Genomic DNA, 21,213 nt, shown 5'->3' on the forward strand with positions numbered 1-21,213 from the left:
CAAACGCTTCGAAAATATTCTATTAACCTTTGTGTCAATACTACAATCGGTATTGTTCAAATTTCTTGTCACTTAGCCTAAAATATCATGCTAAAATATTACATTATAGGCCCTAATCGTTTTCCGCTGAGGCAAGACTATGTTCCTGCAAGTGTAGCGCTGATAAAGACTGCAGACCAGTCATCAACAAAAGGACGCTACCGTCCATCAAATGGGGTGTTAGTTCAAGGAAAAACAAGCAGCATGGGGCGGTAAAAGAGTGGACCCGAAGCCTTGGTTCCATAGCCGTACGAGCCAGGGGAGCAGCTGCCCCTCCCCTGTTGTTTCAAAACGTCGCGAATTCTGGTAAAATCTTGCAATTATTAGTGCAAAAATTGCTATATGAAAAGCTTCAACAGTGCATGAATTAAGAAAAGCTACAAATTAATATTTTTTACCTATCAAACTAAGTACGGTACAGCCTCTTATTTGCACAAGAAATGTGTCGCAAAATTTTCATTTGGCACACCCGTATCCGTATTGATGTATTGTATGGTGATCAACTTGTAGTACGAAATGCATTTAACCAACTGCATCATGCCAATTTGGGCAGCCACCAAAATATGTCTCGAATACTTTTGTGAAACTGCCCAAATCAAAACACAAAATTTGCTATAAGCTTATAGCTAATTTTATTAATTTTCACAAATGCATTGTGTTGATTTGGGCAGCTGAAAACATGACGTTATCTGATGAAACTGATTAGTCTGTTTGTGCAACTGCCCAAATTAGCGTGAGGCAGTTTCCCCAAAATGAACAAATTCATTGATTTTTCCCATTTAGGCCTACATAACTATATCGATTTAGATTTGGGCATTTAGGCCTACATAACTATATCGTTTAGATTTGGGCAAAAAAAATGAAATTAATTATTTGAGCATAGTCTATTTATAAAACTGTCCAAATTGGCATGCTGCAGTTGCCTCGGCATCAAAATTTACAAAATCTTTAATTTTTTTCATAATATCCATAAATGCATCATCTTGATTTGGGCAACTACAAAATATGAATTTAGGGAACGTTCAAATATTACGTAACGCCTTCGAGGGGGAGGGGGGGTTTATGCAAAGCGTTACGTTAGCGTCACATCGGGGGGGAGGGGGTTCAAGCAAAACGTTACGTAACGCTTTCGAGTACGCAATGGTAGTTTTTTGTGCTGAATTCGTAGTGAAAAAGCGTTACATGGGGGAGGGGGGATTGAAAAAAGCGTTACATGGGGGAGGGGGGGGGTCAAAAATTCGGAAAAAAAGCGTTACGTAATATTTGAACGTTCCCTTTCAGAGGTCGGCAACCTTTAGCATTAAAAGAGCCAATGTTCCCAAGTTTCTTCAAATTAAGACATATTCGGAGCCATAACATGTAACTGTCGAATTGGCCACTAAAACCAAAGGTAATTATAGCCTACACTTCATGTAGAATTTCTTTCAATTTTTGCTTTGTACATGCGAATATTCTAGAATTTCAACAAACAAAGCCTGACTATTAAACACAACCCTTTTTAGTAGGCTACCTACGGGCACAGTATTGGGTAAAAACATACATTTTCAAATATTCATTTATTTCACCCAGCTAATGCGATATTTGCTCCTGAATTTTGCTCCTGCTCTAGACCAGGGGTCCGCAAATACTGGGTCGCGACCCAAATTTGGGTCGCGAGACCATTCACAGTGGGTCGCAAAACGGTTTAAAATTACCATAAATATAACTTGTATGGCAAAAACAAATACAATCATATAGTCTTTGATGTGCTGAGTTTCGTACAATTTGGTAGGCTACAAGAAAATTTATACTTTCGATTGTAGTACAGTAGTTAAGCCCACGGTTATATATATAGCCTGGAAGACAGCTTGAGCCAGGGCATGAAAACTCTCTCAGCTTAGGCTATCTCCAGAACTGGCGACTGAAACTTAGCGAAATCAAAACTTTGGCGGCAGCTTTCCACCTATAGCCTACAGTCGGGAAGTTGATCGTGAGCTACATGTTCAGAACAATGGAAAACCTCTGACCTTCTGCCCCAAACCAGAATATCTTGGGGTGACACTAGACAGATCGTACACATACCGCCACCATTTGGTGTCACTGCGCAAGAAAATGACATCCCACGCTGCACTACTCAAGCGCCTGGCAGGCCACAGCTGGGGGGCGAGGGCTGACACTGCGTATAGCAGCCTTAGCCCTTGTCTACTCTTCAGCAGAGTACTGTGCACCTGTTTGGTGCTGCAGTGCACACTGCCATAACATCGGCACTGCCATAAACAGCACCCTGCGCACAGTTACCGGATGCATGCGTCCCACATCATTGGATAATTTCGCCATTCTCGCTGGCATCCAACTTTCTGAGCTTCGTCACGAAGAAGCCACTCTGTTTCTTAGCCGACGGGCACTAAAGCCTAACCATCTTCTCCACCACAAGATCTCTGCTTCCCCAAACCAGCACCCCAGTCGACTGAAGTCAAGACAACCATTCGTGCCAGCCGCTCAACTTCTGATCAACGCAGTAGATGAACTTCATCTCTGCGGCTACTTGGGCGGACTATAAATGGAATTCTGAAAGGAAGTCAAGTACCACCGGACTTTATTCGTTCATCCCCAACGCCGACACATGCCCCATCCGCCTGACACTACAAAGACAAGCATGGGTGCGCCTCAACCGTCTTCGTACGTGCGTCGGGCTTTTCCGGTCAACTATGCGCCATTGGGGAATTAGCCTCTTCCTCCTCCTGTGAATGTGGTGCCGAGGAACAGACTGCAGACCACATCATCAATAACTGTACCATCTTCAAGCCACCTAACGGAGTGGAAGGTCTGCGTGTCATGGGTGATGAAACTAAATACTGGCTGCTCTCTAATAGCCTTCCAGTGTAGTCCGGGAACATCTTGAGTCTGGGCTGGTAAAAGGATAGAGTAGACCCTCGGCCACAGAGGCTTGCACGACGACAAAGCGCACGGTTAATAGGTCCACCCGCTTATTAAGCCCAATTTGGTCCATTCCGGAATTACTGAAGGTATAGGAGTGGTAGAAAATTGTCTCCCGCAGCCAAAATCGTCTGGTCCCGATGTGGCCTTAATAAGTGGGGACGACCGTATTGGAATTAATATTAATTTGCAAAGTGTTTTGCGCAAAATTATATGCTTCCGAAACGTTTGGGTCGCAAAGACTTCGAACGATTGCTTTTTGGGTCGCACCAAAAAGTATTTGCGGACCCCTGCCTAGACTACGGAAACTAGGCTTACTAGTAAAGATAACGCTAGTATACTGGCAATAATTTGGCAAATTTTCCAAAGTTACTGATTAATAACTAATGGCGATTTACATATTTAACAAAGAGTAGGTATCTGACACTTTTAACTGCTTACAAAATACTACAGGCTACTACAAACTGCACTGTGACACTGCCAGGTATAAGATAATGCTAACATTAATTGTGCGGTAAATCACGTAACAATATGCTCTTTAACGTTTCACAGACGGGGCGGGCAAATCAGAATCTGTCCGCATACAATACATGCATTGTAAGCCGTGAGGAGCCGCCATTATTCCTAACAGTCCTAAATGGTTTTTTCCTTAGCAAGATAAAAGCATTAAATCTTGGTGAAAAAAAAACATACTAAACGGATTTGTAAGTCATAATTTTCAACAAAACTAGTTTAAACTATAGCCTAGAGCAGTTATTAAGTTACAACAAAATTTTTTTGTATTGCCCAAGCTCACAGTGTTTAAAGTCACGGGAGCCAGAGCAGAGGGCTGAAAGAGCCGCATGTAGCTCCGGAGCCGCAGGTTGCCGACCTCTGTATAAATCTGGTGGATACTTTTATAAAACAATTCGGGTGGAGAGGTTACAGTACTTTTTCAACCATAAACGGACACAGCTAAGCAACAACACAACATTTAACAACAAAAAATGTTATACTGTATCATATCTGTTAAATGTAATGTTAATATTGTGGTGTTGCTTAGCTTTGTTTGGTTACTTTTATAAAACTACCCAAATTAAAATGATGCAGTTGCGCCCCAAAATAAAAAATAAATATTTGGTTTGTATATGCAACTGTGTCATGTTAATTTCACCAACATTTAAAATGCTACTGCTGAAATATATAATAGACTACTCCTAAATGTTACTCCTACCTACCATGCCAAAGTGCAGAAGCATCGAGCAATGAACAAGCAAGGTACCCTTCAAAGATGAATTCAGTTGTTCTATCTTGATTACTTTAGTAAGAAATTCTAGCTAGCTGGTGATCTTGTTATGTTAGTTTTTCACTATTATCATGCACCGCATAGGTACATTATATTTGGGCAATTTCTATGAAAGCGTGCAGATTTGGGCAAATTTAACTTACGTTCTGCCTCCCCAAAATGGTTTGGTCTCGTAGGCTACGGCCTACGGCTATGCTTGGTTCACAACGGTGTCCGACGTTTTCTTCGTAAACAGTTCTTCGTAAAGCAATTCTTCGTAAGCAATTTTTCGTAAAACAATTCTTCGTAAAGTTAATTCTTTGTAAAACAATTCTTCCCAAAGCATTTATTCGTGCATGCAATGGAGATTTGATGTATACGAAGAAACGCTTTACGAAAAATTCTTTTACAGATTTAATTTCACCAACAACTGTTTACGAACAATTGTTTTATGAAGAATTGCTTAGGAAGAATTGCTTTACGAAGAATTGTTTACGAAGAATTCGCCTATAACCGTTCACAACGAATATACTACGGAACTAGATGTTTGAAACGTGCGAAAGTATTGCATGCGATTTAAAGCATGACGGCACTCTTGCAGTTGATGTTGACCGTGCAGCAATAAACTGCTTACAGTAGATTGCATGTAGATTGAAATTTTTCTCCGATAATTATCAAGTTTAGCCTATTTCAGACACAAGCACTTAGCCCAAGGAAAGTATTTTTAAAAATATAAAAATGCTGAATTTCTATAAACTTTGAAAAATCATAAGAAAAATATAGTTTTCAAAGAGAATAGCCTACGCTCTTTTGTACTACCGGTACCTTATTTAAATAATCTTTTCTTATATCAAGCCGAAAACCTTCAACAGTTGAAATTATTTGCAAATAAGTTATGTGATTGACCTTGTCTGTCAACCGGGCAGTGACGCGTACGCGGTACTACTTTTTCCAAAATCTTGATCCGAATGTTTTGAAAATTTAAAAAATCTTACTAATTTTCACTGATTCTGTAAACATCTCTGCTTCCTGGCAACTCTAAAACACAGCCTTAATCCTTAAAAAAGAACATAGCCTAGTAAGCCTACCATAACTGAATTCTAAATGACATGTAGATGTGATTTTGAATCCATACCAATGTCATTTTGGACTTCGGTGCACAGTGTGTACCGAATCTATAACTCGCTTCATGCCGTGCACAGGCTACATGTGAAGAATAAAATCTGGGAAGTTCTTGAATAATTTTATATGATGTTTTCAACCTTCGCTCTAACATACTGCAAAAACTTTAAATCTTATGTTGGTCCTGCTTTTCCACAAAAATGAAAATTATGTCTTGATCCTGCCAATTTTCTATGATCTTGCAGGATCCAGTGAACAAAGAATATCTCTAGTATCGCTCAAGAAGGCTGAAAACATATTGTTTTGAAATTCACATGTGTTAATATGGCAACATTGTTTTTCCTCCCAATTTTTATTTTTCATGTGGCAACATCATACGGTCCCACGAATTACCCATAAGTACCCATAAGCACCATAAGTACCCATAAGCCCCATAAGTCGCGTCGAATTACCCATAAGTACCCATAAGTCGCGTCAAATTACCCATAAGCCCCATAAGTCGCGTCGAATTACCCATAAGCCCCATAAGTTGCGTCGAATTACCCATAAGCCCCATAAGTCGCGTCGAATTACCCATAGGCACCATAAGTAGCATTGAATTACCTAGAAGTAACGTCGAATTACCCATAAGCCTGTATAGTGTAGAGTGTAGTCTATAGCCGTCTAGAAGCCTAGTAGTCGGCTGCATAGCCGAGTGGTGAGGAGCACGGGCTGGGCGTTCCAAAATATAGTTTGACACCGCTCAAGAGCAGGACACTTGAAGGCATGCCTAAAGGTGGAAACAAAGATTGGCTTCGTTGCCTTCTCGTCCGCTTATGTGTAATCTGCAGTTTGCTGCAGCAGATGGAGTGTTTTGTCCGATAAAACACCTTAACATTGGACAATTTTCCCTATGAACCAGGTGACTGCAGCATAGCAATCGTTCTCGCACTCAGCCAGAGACTTAATTCTTGCTTTGAACTTGATAATTAAAGAAAAAAAATAATAATGGCAAGGGTGGGAATCAAACCCGCGTCACCAAATTCAATAGCCTTTGCCTCAACCACTCAGCCACGTAAGCGCTCGTGAAATCTTCGCTTAATTTGTTTATATGGGTAATGTTTCGAGAACGTTCACAATATTATCAGTTTAGTTTGTTTTTATTTCTGACCATCACAACGAAAAAACAATACACGACAAACTTAGCACAGATTTATAAAAGGTAGAAGCGACAAAACGCGGACGTTATAACGTGCACGATACCAAAGCCTGCAGATTACATATAGGCTACGCTGACATGAGGCGTAAGTAATTCACGTTGCTTATGGGTAATTCGACGCGACTTATGGGGCATTTGGGTAATTCGACGCGACTTATGGAGCTTATGGGTAATTCGACGCGACTTATGGGGCTTATGGGTAATTCGACTCGCGTCGAATTACCCATAAGTCGCGTCGAATTACCCATAAGCAACGTGGAATTACTTACGCCTTCATGTCAGCGTATATGTAATCTGCAAGTCGCTGTTGCGACTTGCGATCGTGTCACTTAAACTGATTGTCCTGCTTTGGTATCATGCATGTTATAACGTCCGCGTTTTGTCGCTTCTACCTTTTATAGATCTGTGCTAAGTTTGTCGTGTATTGTTTTTTCGTTGTGATGGTCAGAAATAAAAACAAACTAAACTGATAATATTGTGAGCGTTCTCGAAACATTACCCATATAAACAAATTAAGCGAAAATTTCCCGAGTGCTTGCATGGCTGAGTGGTTAAGGCAAAGGCTATTGAATTTGGTGACACGGGTTTGATTCCCACCCTTTTCATTATTCTTTTTTTTCTTTAATTATCAAGTTCAAAGCAAGAATTAAGCCTCTAGCTGAGTGCGAGAACGATTGCTATGCTGCAGTCACCTGGTTCATAGGGAAAATTGCCCAATGTTAAGGTGTTTTATCGGACAAAACACTCCATCTGCTGCAGCAAACTGCAGATTACACATAAGCGGACGGGAAGGCAACGAAGCCAATCTTCGTGTCCACCTTTAGGCATGCCTTCAAGTGTCCTGCTCTTGAGCGGTGTCGAACTATATTTTGGAACGCCCAGCCCGTGCTCCTCACCACTTGGCTATGCAGCGGACTACTATAGGCTTCTAGACGGCTATAGACTACACTCTACACTATACAGGCTTATGGGTAATTCGACGTTACTTCTATGTAATTCAATGTTACTTATGGTGCCTATGGGTAATTCGACGCGACTTATGGGGCTTATGGGTAATTCGACGCGACTTATGGGGCTTATGGGTAATTCGACGCGACTTATGGGGCTTATGGGTAATTCGACGCGACTTATGGGTAATTCGACGCGACTTATGGTGCTTATGGGTACTTATGGGTACTTATGGGGCTTATGGGTAATTCGTGGGACCCACATCATAAGCTATTAATTTCGTCATGATGCTGATTGCTGAAGTAACGCCTAGAACATCACACAACTAACTACCTGGGACTGGTATATAAGTCCCCCCACCCCCCTTGGTAACTCATGACAAAGACAGGACTCAATTCAATTTTCTCTTTCGCCTTAGTTGTGTGATGTTCTAGGTTTTTCCGATTGCTGAGGTGAGTAGCTGCTGACAGTCTCTTGAGTTAGTGAGACAGTGAGTTTGCAAGTGTTCGTGTTGTGTCAAAGTTTTCCGTGACTGTTCTTCATTATTTCATTTAAAGCTTTCTTTTTTTGCAGGTATTCAAGTTAATGTAAGGTTTTAGAGTAGGATATTATAGGTTAGTGGCAAGAAAATAGGTTACACGTCGCTTATGAAAAGAGTAATTTTGGTTGGTTTGGAATCTTTATCCTCAAATGCTACCGTAATTGATAGGTTATTTCTGGCAGTTTCCCAAACTTGTGCAGGCTTGAACCACTGTGCAGCCTAGTGACATTTTGGATGAAAGCCATTTTAGTGTGAAATGAGATACAAATTGTTCTAATTTAGGAAAGATGTCATTTGCATATATCAGAATGACAGGGAAAACAGTTCAGCAAGTCTGCTTAAAGTAGCCTACCCATGATATGGGACCCAGCATTCCATAAAAGACAATTTGAATTAGCTATCAAGGGTGGATAATAACTGCTACAAGTTACCACCAGTAGCCTAAATATTGTCCAAAATCAAATTTGACATGCACTTTTGCAAAAAGTACAGTGTACCGTATTGCTGTCAGATTTTGTGCAGTGCAGGCCAGGGATATCTATAACTACGGGATTGGAAACTCTATCCAGTGCTATACATCAGTAGGGTCATCACATTACGACGACTATTACGACTACAGAAAGATTAACAAAATAAAATACCGACTAAAAGATATACAAAATTCGATTTTACAATAATAATACAAAATGTACACTCATATTAAAACTTAATTGATTATAAAAGTACATTTACGCTGCTAGAAAAAAAATGATGAATCCAAAAAATGAAAGAATGCAACAAGTCCTAAAACCGCCTACTGTTGTTTTTTAGCATTTTGGTTACTGCAAATCGGATCAGAAGTAAGTGAGGAGTGTTCAGCAATCAGTGAAATATGCTGTTGTATCATCAACTTGTTCACAGACCAATCCAGTACGAAACCAATCCGTTTACGATGTCATCAGAACTTAAACCAATAGCCATTCTGGACATTTTTTAAGCACCAAACAAAATACATCATGACTGCACTAATGGAATACAAACAAATAAACAAACCAGGCAAGCGTAGTCCTTACAATTTACAGCAGGTGAATTGATTGTTACACTTTTGGTTGTTCGTTAACCTACTACTTGCTGCCCTTTGAGGTCAATTTATGTGATTATTTATCAAAGCAGCGCCCAAAGAAAAGTGACCCTACTGTTGTATAAAATGGTTTTGAGTTCCACATAGTTTCCAATCCCGTAGTTATAGATATCCCTGTGCAGGCGCAGTGAGACACTTTTAAATTTTATACGGTATGCAAGCATACATTTACAGTGACGATAGAAAACAACTTTATGAACATTGAACAAGATACAGTTAATCAATGTACAGTACACTTTGTACAGCTTTTCAGGTTTAGACTTTTAATTTACTTGTGATTATATATATATATAACTTTTGCAATGGATAATGAAGTGTTAAGGAAAGGTGACGCTGTAATTGTTATTTCTTCTGATGATGAAAAAGATGATTGGATAAGCTCCTCCAAAAACAGTGATTCTTCGACAAAAAACACAATTAATGGAAACGGTGAAGAGAAAAAAGCGATTTTAAACAGCCATAAAGCACTAGACAATAGCAAGGCCCAGGTTTCTGAAGATTTGAAAAAAAAGACAATTGCAAACTGCTTTTCAATTGATGATTTGTTTGAAAAGGTACTACCGGAGTACCGATATTGCTTTATTTTCAAAATTTTGGAGTTGTTCTTGCTAACATTCAGATATGATTGATAGAAATTAAATCATTAATTTTAAATTGTGTTGAAATAATCGTGAAAGAGTCAACATAGTGTAAAGAGCCAGTTAGTGTTGCAATTGATATTTGGTGTATTACGTACTGTATTATAGGTTGCAGAATAATGTTCCAAGGCAATTGTTGAGTTGAGAATGTGCAAAAGAAGAAAAGCTCCTTTCCATCTGAGATAAGGATGTTGGGATTACTCTAGCCGTAATAGTTAATGAAATACAATTTCAAAATGTTTATTTTTTTAGTTTATTCAAGTTTGCACACCCTTAATGAATGAGGCCAAAGACATTCCTAAAATGATAAAGATGGTTCGTTCGCACTATACAAAAGCATCTGATCAATTCAAAGCCTCAAAAACCTTTCATGGTGTATTAAGCAAGTATGTTCATGTTGGTATAATATTGTTTAAAATAGTGACACATGAAATTAATTGGCTATACAAGTATACAGTCGTCGTCGGCGACTCCAGCTCGTGTCCGAGCATTGGTTTCGTCTTCAAATCGAATTTGGCTTTGGATGGTGATTGGTGATGTCATATGTGGCTTTGGCGGCCTAGTCTGTGATAGAAAAGATGTGGGCAAAAGTTACATTGTAGGCCTATATATGTAATTATGTATGGTGGGGGACATGGTAGTTTTAGCTTTTCTTTTCTTGTGTTTTGTTTTTCTTGGGCTTTTGTATCATGTTTTTTTTTCGAAAATTTTTGTGCCTTTTCTAGTTCTTTTTCTCCAGAGTGATCTGTCACTGTAGTAAGTTATTCCCATGAATCCAGATCAATGTTTGCATGGTTGAGAAAGACTTTCAGCTGATCTTTGTATCTCATTTTTGGTCTTCTGGGGGTCTTTTCCCTGTCTCTGGTTCACCATAAAGCATTATTCGAGGAAGCCTCATTGAGTCCATTTGAACGACATGTCCTGTTCAGCAAAGGTGATGTTGCAATAGGGTGACTTCTAAACTTCTATACCTAGCGTGATCAAGCATTGTTGGTGAGACCGGAATGGCCCGTTTCGGTGAGTCCGATTCGGTGAGTCTGATTCGGTGAGTCCGATTCGGTGAGTCCGATCCCTTAACGGGGGATTTTTTCAATTTTTTTTTAAATTATTGGGTACCGTAGCCTAATTATCATTGCCGTTTTAGGGTTAGGGGGTTAGAGGTTAGGAACTCACCGAATCAGACTCACCGAATCGGACTCACCGAATAGTAGCAGACCCGGTGAGACAATTTTCAAACGTCACCTGATCACACCTCCCCACTCCCCAGAGATCAATATCGACAAAAGACCTCTACTTCTCGTACCTTGGTAGCATACTTTCAACAGTCCAACATGTGCAAGGATATTGAACATTGTATAAAAGCAGCACATTGTGCCCATGGAAGACTTAACTAATTGTGTTTTATCTACAACCATGCTATATCTTTTACCAACAACCATGCTACTGCTATATCTATCCGCAAAAAAATTGTGGTCTTTCTGGCAGTCGTTCTGTCCACCCTTCTCTATGCTTGTGAAACCTGGACAATGGACATTATACAGCCGTGACATCAAACGTCGTAAAAATTTCCAACAAATATACATTGTTACTACTGAATACTGATGTTAGTTGTGTTCATAGGCGTCGAAATAGGGTGGGCCGGGTGGACGGCGCCCACCCTGCCGTGAAACGAGGGTGGGCAAAATATGTTTCGCCCACCCTGTTTTTTTGTTAAACGCTGAATTATTCAACCAACTGCAGCGCAACTTCTTGTTTTACGCTATGTCTCTCGCTAGGTATCCGACAGAACAAACCAATTTTGTAACAACGCTGCGTTGAAAAAAAAACGGTCACTGCATTGTTGTTGCTATGGCAACTGCCACACGCTGGCAATTCCTGGTGAGAGAAAGCCACGTTTGATTTTTTCTCCGAATGTTCTCACTTTCGTTACGTCACAATCAAGCTTCAGTTCCGGGTCAGCGTAAGGGAATATGAATATGACAATGAAATAACAGATACAAACTAAAGACGTACTTAAACAATCGCTTTTTACAAATCTTTCCTCACAAACTTGTTGCTGGGTATAAATTGGGGCACCGCGCGATGTTGTCATTTCATTATTGAAAAGTTAAACATGAAGCAAAGTCAAACATCTATTCGCACATTTTTTAAACCAGCTTCCAAAAGGCGTCGAGATGAACGCTGAAGAAGCCACGTCCAGCACGAATGAACGTAGATATGACATTGATGAAGAAAGCAGCGCTTCAAGGATGGACAGTGGTGAAGTCAATGTTTCAGGCAATGCACCGGTAGTTGTAGAAGACAGCATGAGCCATGGTTCTATACCAGCTCCATTTGACGTTAGCATGCTGCCGGATCAGCTTCCGGCTCGGGAAGGTCGTGTGTTGCAAAGGAAGCTTTTTTTTCGAATTCCAGTGGATGCGTCTTAACCCTGATGGTACTTGTTACTGTAGTCACCTGTCCGCACATTTTGAGATAAATTCGAAGGCGCCACTTTAAAGTTAACAAGTCACGAGTCACGCGCTTTTAAGGTCGCAAAGGAAAACATGAAAGAAGTTTGTTTAGTTTAGCAGCGCTCGCAAGAAAGCAAACATCAAACCTATTAAAGCTTAATTGCTGTAGCGACGCTAAACACAGTCTTTGTAAGAAAGACTAGCCATTGGGAATATCCGAACATACACATTCAATGAAATCTGTTTGAAAACTCTTGCCCACCGAGAATTCCTCTCTTCTAAGAAAAAATCGACGCCTATGGTTGTGTTTATAAGGTTTGTTGAACTTTTGTTGAAGTGAATCCGACCACCCTCTCTAACGGGGGAACATTACCGAATTGAAACTGGACTACTACTTTTAAAACTTGAACAATTGAACTTTATATACAGTTTAATAAATGTAAATTTTGTTTTTTAGATTTATTCGTAAGTTGGAGAACGGCCATGAAATAGTGTTTGTATGTATCAATGACTTGGTGACATTGCTTCGCAAACATTCTGAAAAAGAGAACAAGTATATATACTTCTTTGTTTGCTGGTTTATGTTGCCTATATGTGCAGTGTGCACTTATATAGCTTCTTTTCAATTAAAAACTTTGCATTGTTTGAAAATTAACTTTACAATTTAAAATCGAAGATTTGTTCAAATTGACCCTTTTTTAATGTGGCGGATAAGCAAAATCTAGTTTTGCAAATTCCTTAATGCAGATTTCCCGGTCGGTAGTAACAAGACAACTAATGTGAAAAAATGTGCTTTTTGTTTGCTGTTATTGCTGATTGTATGACATTTAAGACAGGTTTGCAAAGTTTAAGAGAACTAGAGTATTTGCAAAGTAGGCTAGATACCAATATTTGCATATTGCATATGGTACAACTACAACTAATTTTTTTTTCTGTCAAGTCATACTGTGTTTACAAAATAGTTCTGAAAAGTTAAATGGTTTGTAGCTGTGTGAGATATGTCAAGGAAATTTTTAATTCGCACCGTTTGTTAAATTAAATAGACTTAACTGACTGCTGTGAGCAACTGAACACAACAACATAACCACTAGAATTGTAAAATGAACTAATTAACTGATGACCACCGATGCAAATGGATGTTTTGATTTGGACCTGCTATGTTGGGCCTGCTACAATTCGGTGAGTTCCTAACCCTAAAACGGCAATGATAATTAGGCTACGGTACCCGATATTTAAAACAAAAAATCACCGAATAGGGATCGGACTCACTGAAACGGGCCATTCCGTGCTATGTTTGCTTGGGTTTGCCCATGTTTTTCTTGCAACCAAGCGAGATAACCCATCTGATCATTACTATTGTTCAGAAGAAGTAACTCTGACAATGGAGAAGCTATTGCTGTCGTTGCGAAAAAGCGACTCAAACTAGATTCCGTACAAACCGAAACCCAATCATCAGGTATGTCACTGATGCAATGGCAACAACATCTACTGACTTGTGGGCTTTCTTATTGTTGAGACTTCAAAGAGAACTTTGTAAGGTTTTTTGATTTCATTGCTTGCATACGTTGAAAAACGTGTTTAATGTGCTGTAATGTGTTTAACAAACTGCTGAACACTTGTTTTAAGACTCTCGACCTGAAGAGGCCAGCAGTTCAGGATCAAACCAGAAAGAATCTTTAGAATCGGTTAAATCCAAACGTCAAATTCATGATGAAAAAGTTAAAACTAAAGTTGCCTATTATGAAAGTCTATTGTCAAAAGTAAGCAGATTTTATTTTTATGATTCTTATATTATAAAGACCACAGACTTCAAACTTTCTGTCTCTACTCATAGCTTTAGTAGTCTTTAGTGATTTCTATGGCAATTTTTTTCCTTTTTACGTAAATTTGTGTCTCAACAATCAACATTAGGGAAGATTATAACCGCTACTGTTGCTTTATCCCACTGAAGCAACGGTTTATATCACGTGATGTTGGTGTGGGCTGCATAGACGCGTAGTGAGACCCACGATACGGCACTCGAAAGGGAGTCCGTTCGACACCGCTCAAGAGTTTGTTGCTGTTTGCTTCCTTGCCTTCCTGTCCACTTAATCTAAATATTTAACTACTGGGCGTAAGCCTGGATACGACAAAGAATGACTTGGTGTTTTATGCAGTTTTCCGACGAGATCAAAAGACTTCAAGCTCACGAACTTTCGTTGGAAGAAATGGGTCAGGAAGACTCCATGTACATACAAGAGGCGTTGCTCAAAAAGAAGTTTATGAAGGTGATGTTGCTTGGTAGTTTTAAATTATTATCACACTCATGTCACAGTTTTGTTTTGGTTTCTACCTGGTTTGAATGACGGTACTCAATTTAATCGCTTATGTTGATTGTTTGTTTGTAGTACGCAAACTTCTTTTTTCCATAGTTAACCGCAGTGCTTAAATCAACCATTTGTTGGAGACTGGGTCAATTGCGCCATGACTCTCTGATTTACCATTGAAATAATGTACGGTAGGCTACTTAAAATAATCGAACAGATATACTTCAAAACAAGCCTTATGGCACTGAATAAAAATGTTCAAAATTAGGATATCATTGCCTAATTTTTTTCCAACACAAGTGAAATTACCTTACAATTGTTCAAGTGTTGAACTAAGGTTATACCTGATATGAATAGCCGGATTAGCCTGATCGAAAAATATTATTTATATGCAGCTGCTAATTAGTTTTCAGGTTGTGTGGAGCATAAGTTCACTGTTATGTTTCCCCCAACTTAAATTAAATATTTAGATATTTACATCAAGTTCAGTTACTATTATCTAATAACCTCTACAGAGTCTACACTCTACAGCCTGTTTCACCCTTACTGAAAATTATCAGAAGATCCTTCAACAAATAGAATTTATATTTTATACTTTACGATTCTGTTTGAATAAGAACCTACTAATGATCCCCAGTAAGGGTGAAACAAGCTGTAGAGGTTATTTAATATAGCAACTGAAATTGATGTAATTTGCTCTGCTTGGCTTTCTTGCTTGGCATTGAGCACTTTTTGTAAATTTAATAGCATTTATTGTTTATTTAGATATTTCTATTTGGGCGACTAAATATATTAGGCTACTTTAGACGTGTACATTTTGAGAGCGTGGAAATCCATAACCTGATAAATCAGTGAGCTGTGCTTGCACTGTTTGGACAAAAAGAGTTTAGGGTAAAACAAATTTTGCTCTTCACCCCAAAATTCCCCCAAAACTCCCCCCAAAATTCACACCCAAAATTCCTTTTTCATGTTCATGTTTTTGATCACGTCTAAACTGCGCGCAAATGAGAAGCTGTTGGAAAAAATGTTGTTAATTTCTTCTAATGTATGACGCTATTTTGGTTTGGTTGAAAGCGCCTTTTTCATGTTGTGTGAACGTACTTTTTGAGTGCTATTGTTCTAAAGCCTTTTCATTTTTTATCGCCGAAGCGCGATGCCCCACTACTTCCCAGACAGCAAAATGACGAATTTTGCTGTTTAAGTTTAGCCACGCTTCTAAATCTAAATGTCATTGGACATAGCTTCGTCGTCGTCGTTCGTATGAAGATTGGACATAGCTAATACATGCAGACACCTCGCATCTTCATTACGCTGTACTGCATTGTTTGCAGATTTTCAACCAACTCTGTGCCCTTAACAACGTTTCGGTAAAAGTCGGCAGAGTCACTGAGCCTCCTCTTAAAGTCACATGTTCAAGATTTCCTGAGATCAATCGAAAAGTTGAATCATACATCAACAAGTGAGTATGTCCTTGGTTTTTCATGTGATTTCTTCATCTCGTCTTGCAGGCTTACCTGGCTCAACTTCGTTTGCTCTTTAAAGGGACTGTCGTACACTTTTCCTACTTTATTCTCTTCGATTCTTGTGCCACAGCTGGCTTGAATCAACTAGGCAAAACATTGATTGTGTTTTTCATTATACGAAATTCTCCCATTTCCAACCACGCAGATATCCATGCATTATGAAAACTTTTTGATACTTTTTGGGTTGTCACTTTTCATCAAATTGTTTTGATAATAATTTGCGTTTGTATTGTTGGAGAGATTTATTTTGTGACAAAGATTGGTAATTTCATGTAGAATGGAAAAATATTTCCTGTCGATATTCCTTCATCGTTAAATTTAATTTGTTTGTTATTTTCAAAATTATCGAACTTATATTTTTCAATTAGGGTAAAAAAGTTTCCAGACTACTGCGACATCCTCTACCTTGTGAAGCAAAGCAATAAGAAACACAACCTACAGCTGCTTCCTAAGCAAATTGAAATTATCGCTCAAAAGGTCTTCAAGGAAGTCGGTGAAGACATGAAGGTAGTTGAGGAAAATAAGCTTACATGTGCTTTAGTTAGACATGCTTGCTCCGCAGGCATTGAATCAATGCAAAAAAACGGCTGATTTGCTGTCTGGGTTGTGTGGATACATATTCGCGTTGCTTCACATCTTACTAATGTAAATTTCAGAGAAGACGTCATGGCGATTTCGTGCAAGACTTCGGGTGCTACCTCACTGATCCCTTCATCGAGAAGAAGGAACTTGTTGATCCAGCTGCAGAAAATCAAGAACTGCGCAGCAAACTACGGGACAATAAGTAATTGATTCTTTATTTTATGTTACTTCAATGTATCAAGCTTACAATGTGTTGTTCTCACATTGGCAGAATACCCAGTGGACCAGATAAAGTTGCCATATTAAAAATGACGTTGAAACAATGTAAAATTGGAACTTGTTGGATGTGGTTCGATTCTGCACTTCCGATTGTTCGATTTATAACCAGGATGTTGAAAAAAACACTGCTCAAGATTTAGTCGCTTGGTTGGTGTTGTTGTTGAAAGAAAAGAATTGGCCACCCGACTCTCATTAGTGCACCAACCTTAAAACAACGAAAACCGTTTCTTGTCCTTAACGTTCGTTAACATTGTATGTCACTAAATAGAATCAAATCATTATCTTGGCTTGTGGTTAATTTTTTACACTTTTTACTGCTGGTATTGTAAAACACGGTCGTTTTGCGTTGATTCTAGATCAGAATACAGCCGAGAAGCAAAGGTTTTCAAGCCATTTTCTAATTTAGGCAAGATTGACTGGGATGGTCCATTTATTTTCCAGGACGAAATCACAGTCTGCCCTCCAAGAAGTGATCGAAAAATATTCAAAGAAACAAGAAGAAATTGAGCTTGCTCCCGTCTTAAAAGGTCGTGAAGAGGATTCCGAGAAGGACACGGACTGTGGAAGCGAACCCCCAAGTGTATGTGTTAATATTTTGTGTCCCCCAAGGAGTGTGTCAATTGTAAACGTTTTAATTATTAATTTTAACTGTTGAATTAATTATCAATTTTTATTCTTACAATTTTATTACTGTTAAGTGTTACTCATGTTTATTTATAATTCAATATTTTTATGTGTAACTTTTTATTAGTATGCTCTACTGTGCCCCCTTAAGCTTTCCAATCACTTTTTTGTGTCTCTGATATAATTTCAATTTAAGAACATTGCACTTCTGGTTATGCGCCCCTCCCAGAAGTATTGTACTTGTCGGAGAGGTTTTGGCATGTCCGGAGTCGTTAGAAAGGACCGACTCCGGCTTGATACAAAACGATAAACAATAAAATTTTTGTTTGCCAACTTTTTTAAAAATATTGTTTCTTGTTCGATTTTCGCTCCAAAACTTTACTAGAAAATAGTTATAGAAGTGTTTGTTTTTGTGAAAGTCGCCGTTTGGATTTCGATCACAACTTTAAAGTGAGATTAAAGTAAAAAAATCTAATAACCCTTCGAAATCTGGCAACACTGAATTCGGAGTCGGCCAGTTATAAACTGAGGTGTCCGAGTCGTATATCTTTCGCCCGACTTAACAACCCTGTTGAAAATAATATCATGGTGTCATGTGATTGCATTGGAAGCATTATTATTCATAAACAACTCTTTGATGAGCAGGAGAAGGAAGAAAACGAAAGCGGCGACGAAACCGACGAAACGACATCTATTAGCGATTCGGACGACGTGATCGAAATACTTGACGAAGAAGAGCATGAACTTGGTTGATGAAACGTAAGCCTGGTGAAATTCGGCCAAAGATATTTCACCTCTTGACCCAGGTCTATCCATCCAACCAACAAGCCTCGTTTACACTTGTGTGAGAGCGTGCATACCACAAGTGACTTCAGTGCAAGCAAAGCTTCATTTCGATTCAAACGACGCACATCACACAAAAGACTTCATACGGTGCCTGTGTGAAATGCAACCATATCACTGTGTTCTGTACGACGAAAAACTTCATCAAGGTCAATTCCTGTTTTAAATCTTGAAAGTTGATGTTAACCAACTAGATTACTATTGGGATGTTGCCATGGCGACCTATTTATAATACCAACTCATTCATTTAGACGTGGTTGTCATAATATCAAATTAAAAGCACTCTTAGTTGGGTTAAAAACATGAGCCGGTAATAGTGCAGACCTTTGACTCAAAAGGCTCGTGAATACGCATGATGACTGTGTGGCATTGCGCTTGCCTTCCTAGGGACCTGGTTTGATTCCCAGCTGAGCTGGATGTTGAAACACTTTTCACTAAAGCCAAGTATGTACTATAGTCGGTGAAAGAATTTTATTATTAGTTATTCCCCTTGGCTTGGTGTGGTGAAAATATCATCCTTCCGTTTTCTGAAAATCAGCCCTTGACCATGATGTTCTACAGACGTTGAATCAACATAAAAAGGGCTGATTTTCTTTCTAAGATCTTCAAAGGAACGGTGACTGTGTCGGTGATGTTTGATTTTCGTTTCCACCATCGTGTATTTACAGCAATTTCCTTTTTGCTGACACCATCAAAAAGAAACAGAGATCATATCGACTCTAAACTTTTCTCCACAAAATATGAGTCACGCTGTGAGGCAATGATGGCATGGTCACGACTAAACCGCGGTGGTACCTTCGTGGCGTATCTACTTCATGTCTGATGTAAAGGCTGTTTTTACCTTACCGAATTAAATTAATGTGTTGTTTTTGCAAAGATAAATATAGCTTACATGATAGCTGCTAGTTTGTCATCAGTTGAATATTTCAACACTTATTGTGACCTACAAACATATTTCTTGTACGTTTCAACGGTATGGAGTGGTGCCTTTATTTTGTTTTTCTTGCGGCCTTCATCAATGTCTTGGGAGCATTGTTTTTCTGGTAAACTCTTCATTACCGGGCATTTTAAGGCGTTTTTAACGTCATCCAAGCCAAGGGATTTGCTATGCAAGTTGTCACGGAACAGGCCGTAAGGAACTACAAATACGATTCACTGTCGGCAAACAACTACCTATTGAGCCGAGGATTGCAGAGTTTGATGAACATGGCATCGTCGATTTTTATTGAAGTTTTGCTTTGAACATGTTTTATTCCCGATCATCACAGCGAAAAGTATTACAAGTCATAACATGGCAGGTGCCTGGAAAAGGCGGAAGCTACAAAACGCCAACGTAAAAGCGTGTTCAAGACCAAAATGACTCACTAAATTTGACACGCCACATATGCTTTTAACATTGATCCTACGTCTGCAGACGGTAGATTAATGTAATCAATTTTGCTAACTGAGTAGGTGTTAATTTTTTGGTCTGATTCATAGAGATGTTGTGTTGTTACTTTTCAGTGTCTCAGCTTTGGTTCATGCATTGTCACGCCTAAACAACAATTCAATCGTTCATGTTTGCTTGAATGGTAGCGACTTTCCAGATACCAAAATCCGTTGAATCAATGTAAAAATTACGGATATTTCTGTCTGGGTTTTAGACGTTTTTGGAGATCCTGCAATTTATCTCAGTGGAAGTTGTTTGTGAGAATGTGGCAGTGCAATGAAATTCGTTCGCATTTTTGCTCACCAGATGACAGCTCATGTGTCGTTACGTTTTTACAACACTGTCGTGTGTCAATCACAATGTAGTTTTTAAAACTGCTAAACCGACTTTTTGGTGCAATGGCAGTTGCTTTTAACTTTTTTTTCAACTCATTTATGTGGATTGTACGCAAACTTCTTTGCGCTTTTGCCGTCCCATCTAACAACAGTGTCTGTCTATTTTTCAAAGCTTTTACGTCTGGCGGTACAAAATTGACAATTACTGTAAGCTGGGTTCGTGATCCCAAAGTGGATTTTATTCTAGTTGGTAAAATGCGCAATTTATTTTATCTTGAAAATTACATGACTTTTGATTCTTTTATTTTATTTTTTAAATTAAAAAATAAAGAAAAGTCAAAAGTCATGTAATTTTCACTTTGCGTGGAGTTACGTGTACTTGAGAGGTTACTGATATTTTATTCACTTGTTGATTTATGCATATCAGTTTGTGTCCTCTGTGCATCTTTCTCTTGTACCAAGGGCCAATCCTATAGATGTTTGCTGGTACATTTTCTTTCATTTGATCGTGTTCGGCTTTTCTTGACTTGGCAGTTGGCAGCTTAGTTGTCGTTACTATTCTGAATTCCCCGACAGTTTGTAAGCAATAGAGATCTCCTGTCGTCTGCGTGGCGGAATGGTGAGAGCGCTTGTACCACACTCGAAAGGATGTCGGTTCGATACTCATTGAGAGCATGTGGCCGCAATACGTTAATGACATGCCTGAAGGTTGGCTTCCTCCGTTTCATTTAAATTTTCAACTGGCGGGAATAAAATTGACGAAAAGAATGGATCTTCTGATGATGAGCAACCGTCTGTGTTAACCCACAAATTTTGTAATAAGCCTAGCCTGATGCTTTTCACCAGCACTTCTTCTCACGAAACAGTTTTGAGTGGAAAGATTTTTGTCTGAAAATAGCGAATAGAAGCCGAAAGTTGCTCGGAGCTGCATTTTTTCGTCTGACTCTTCAGGAGCTGTCGTCAGAATAAAATAAACCTAAATGTGGTGAAGTAGGCTATTTATAGTAGAAGGAATGTAAATTTGGCTTTCCTTCATTCATTTATATTTATTCT

General features: G+C 38.9%; 1 protein-coding gene across 1 annotated transcript; it reads left to right on the top strand.

Annotated features, from left to right (window-relative positions):
- The first annotated feature begins 9,450 nt into the window (after positions 1–9,450).
- On the top strand, positions 9,451–20,666 carry LOC145773718 (death domain-associated protein 6-like). The gene is made up of 11 exons (XM_082584852.1): positions 9,451–9,702; positions 10,039–10,172; positions 12,697–12,792; positions 13,604–13,695; positions 13,866–13,999; positions 14,396–14,506; positions 15,877–16,004; positions 16,437–16,575; positions 16,725–16,852; positions 17,371–17,509; positions 18,199–20,666. Exons 1-11 carry the CDS (start codon positions 9,451–9,453, stop codon positions 18,304–18,306), a joined length of 1,461 nt encoding a protein of 486 aa, XP_082440978.1. The 3' UTR covers positions 18,307–20,666.
- Positions 20,667–21,213: the final 547 nt, after the last annotated feature.

The sequence above is a fragment of the Aplidium turbinatum genome, chromosome 7 (assembly GCF_918807975.1).
Source record: "Aplidium turbinatum chromosome 7, kaAplTurb1.1, whole genome shotgun sequence".
Taxonomy (NCBI): domain Eukaryota; kingdom Metazoa; phylum Chordata; class Ascidiacea; order Aplousobranchia; family Polyclinidae; genus Aplidium; species Aplidium turbinatum.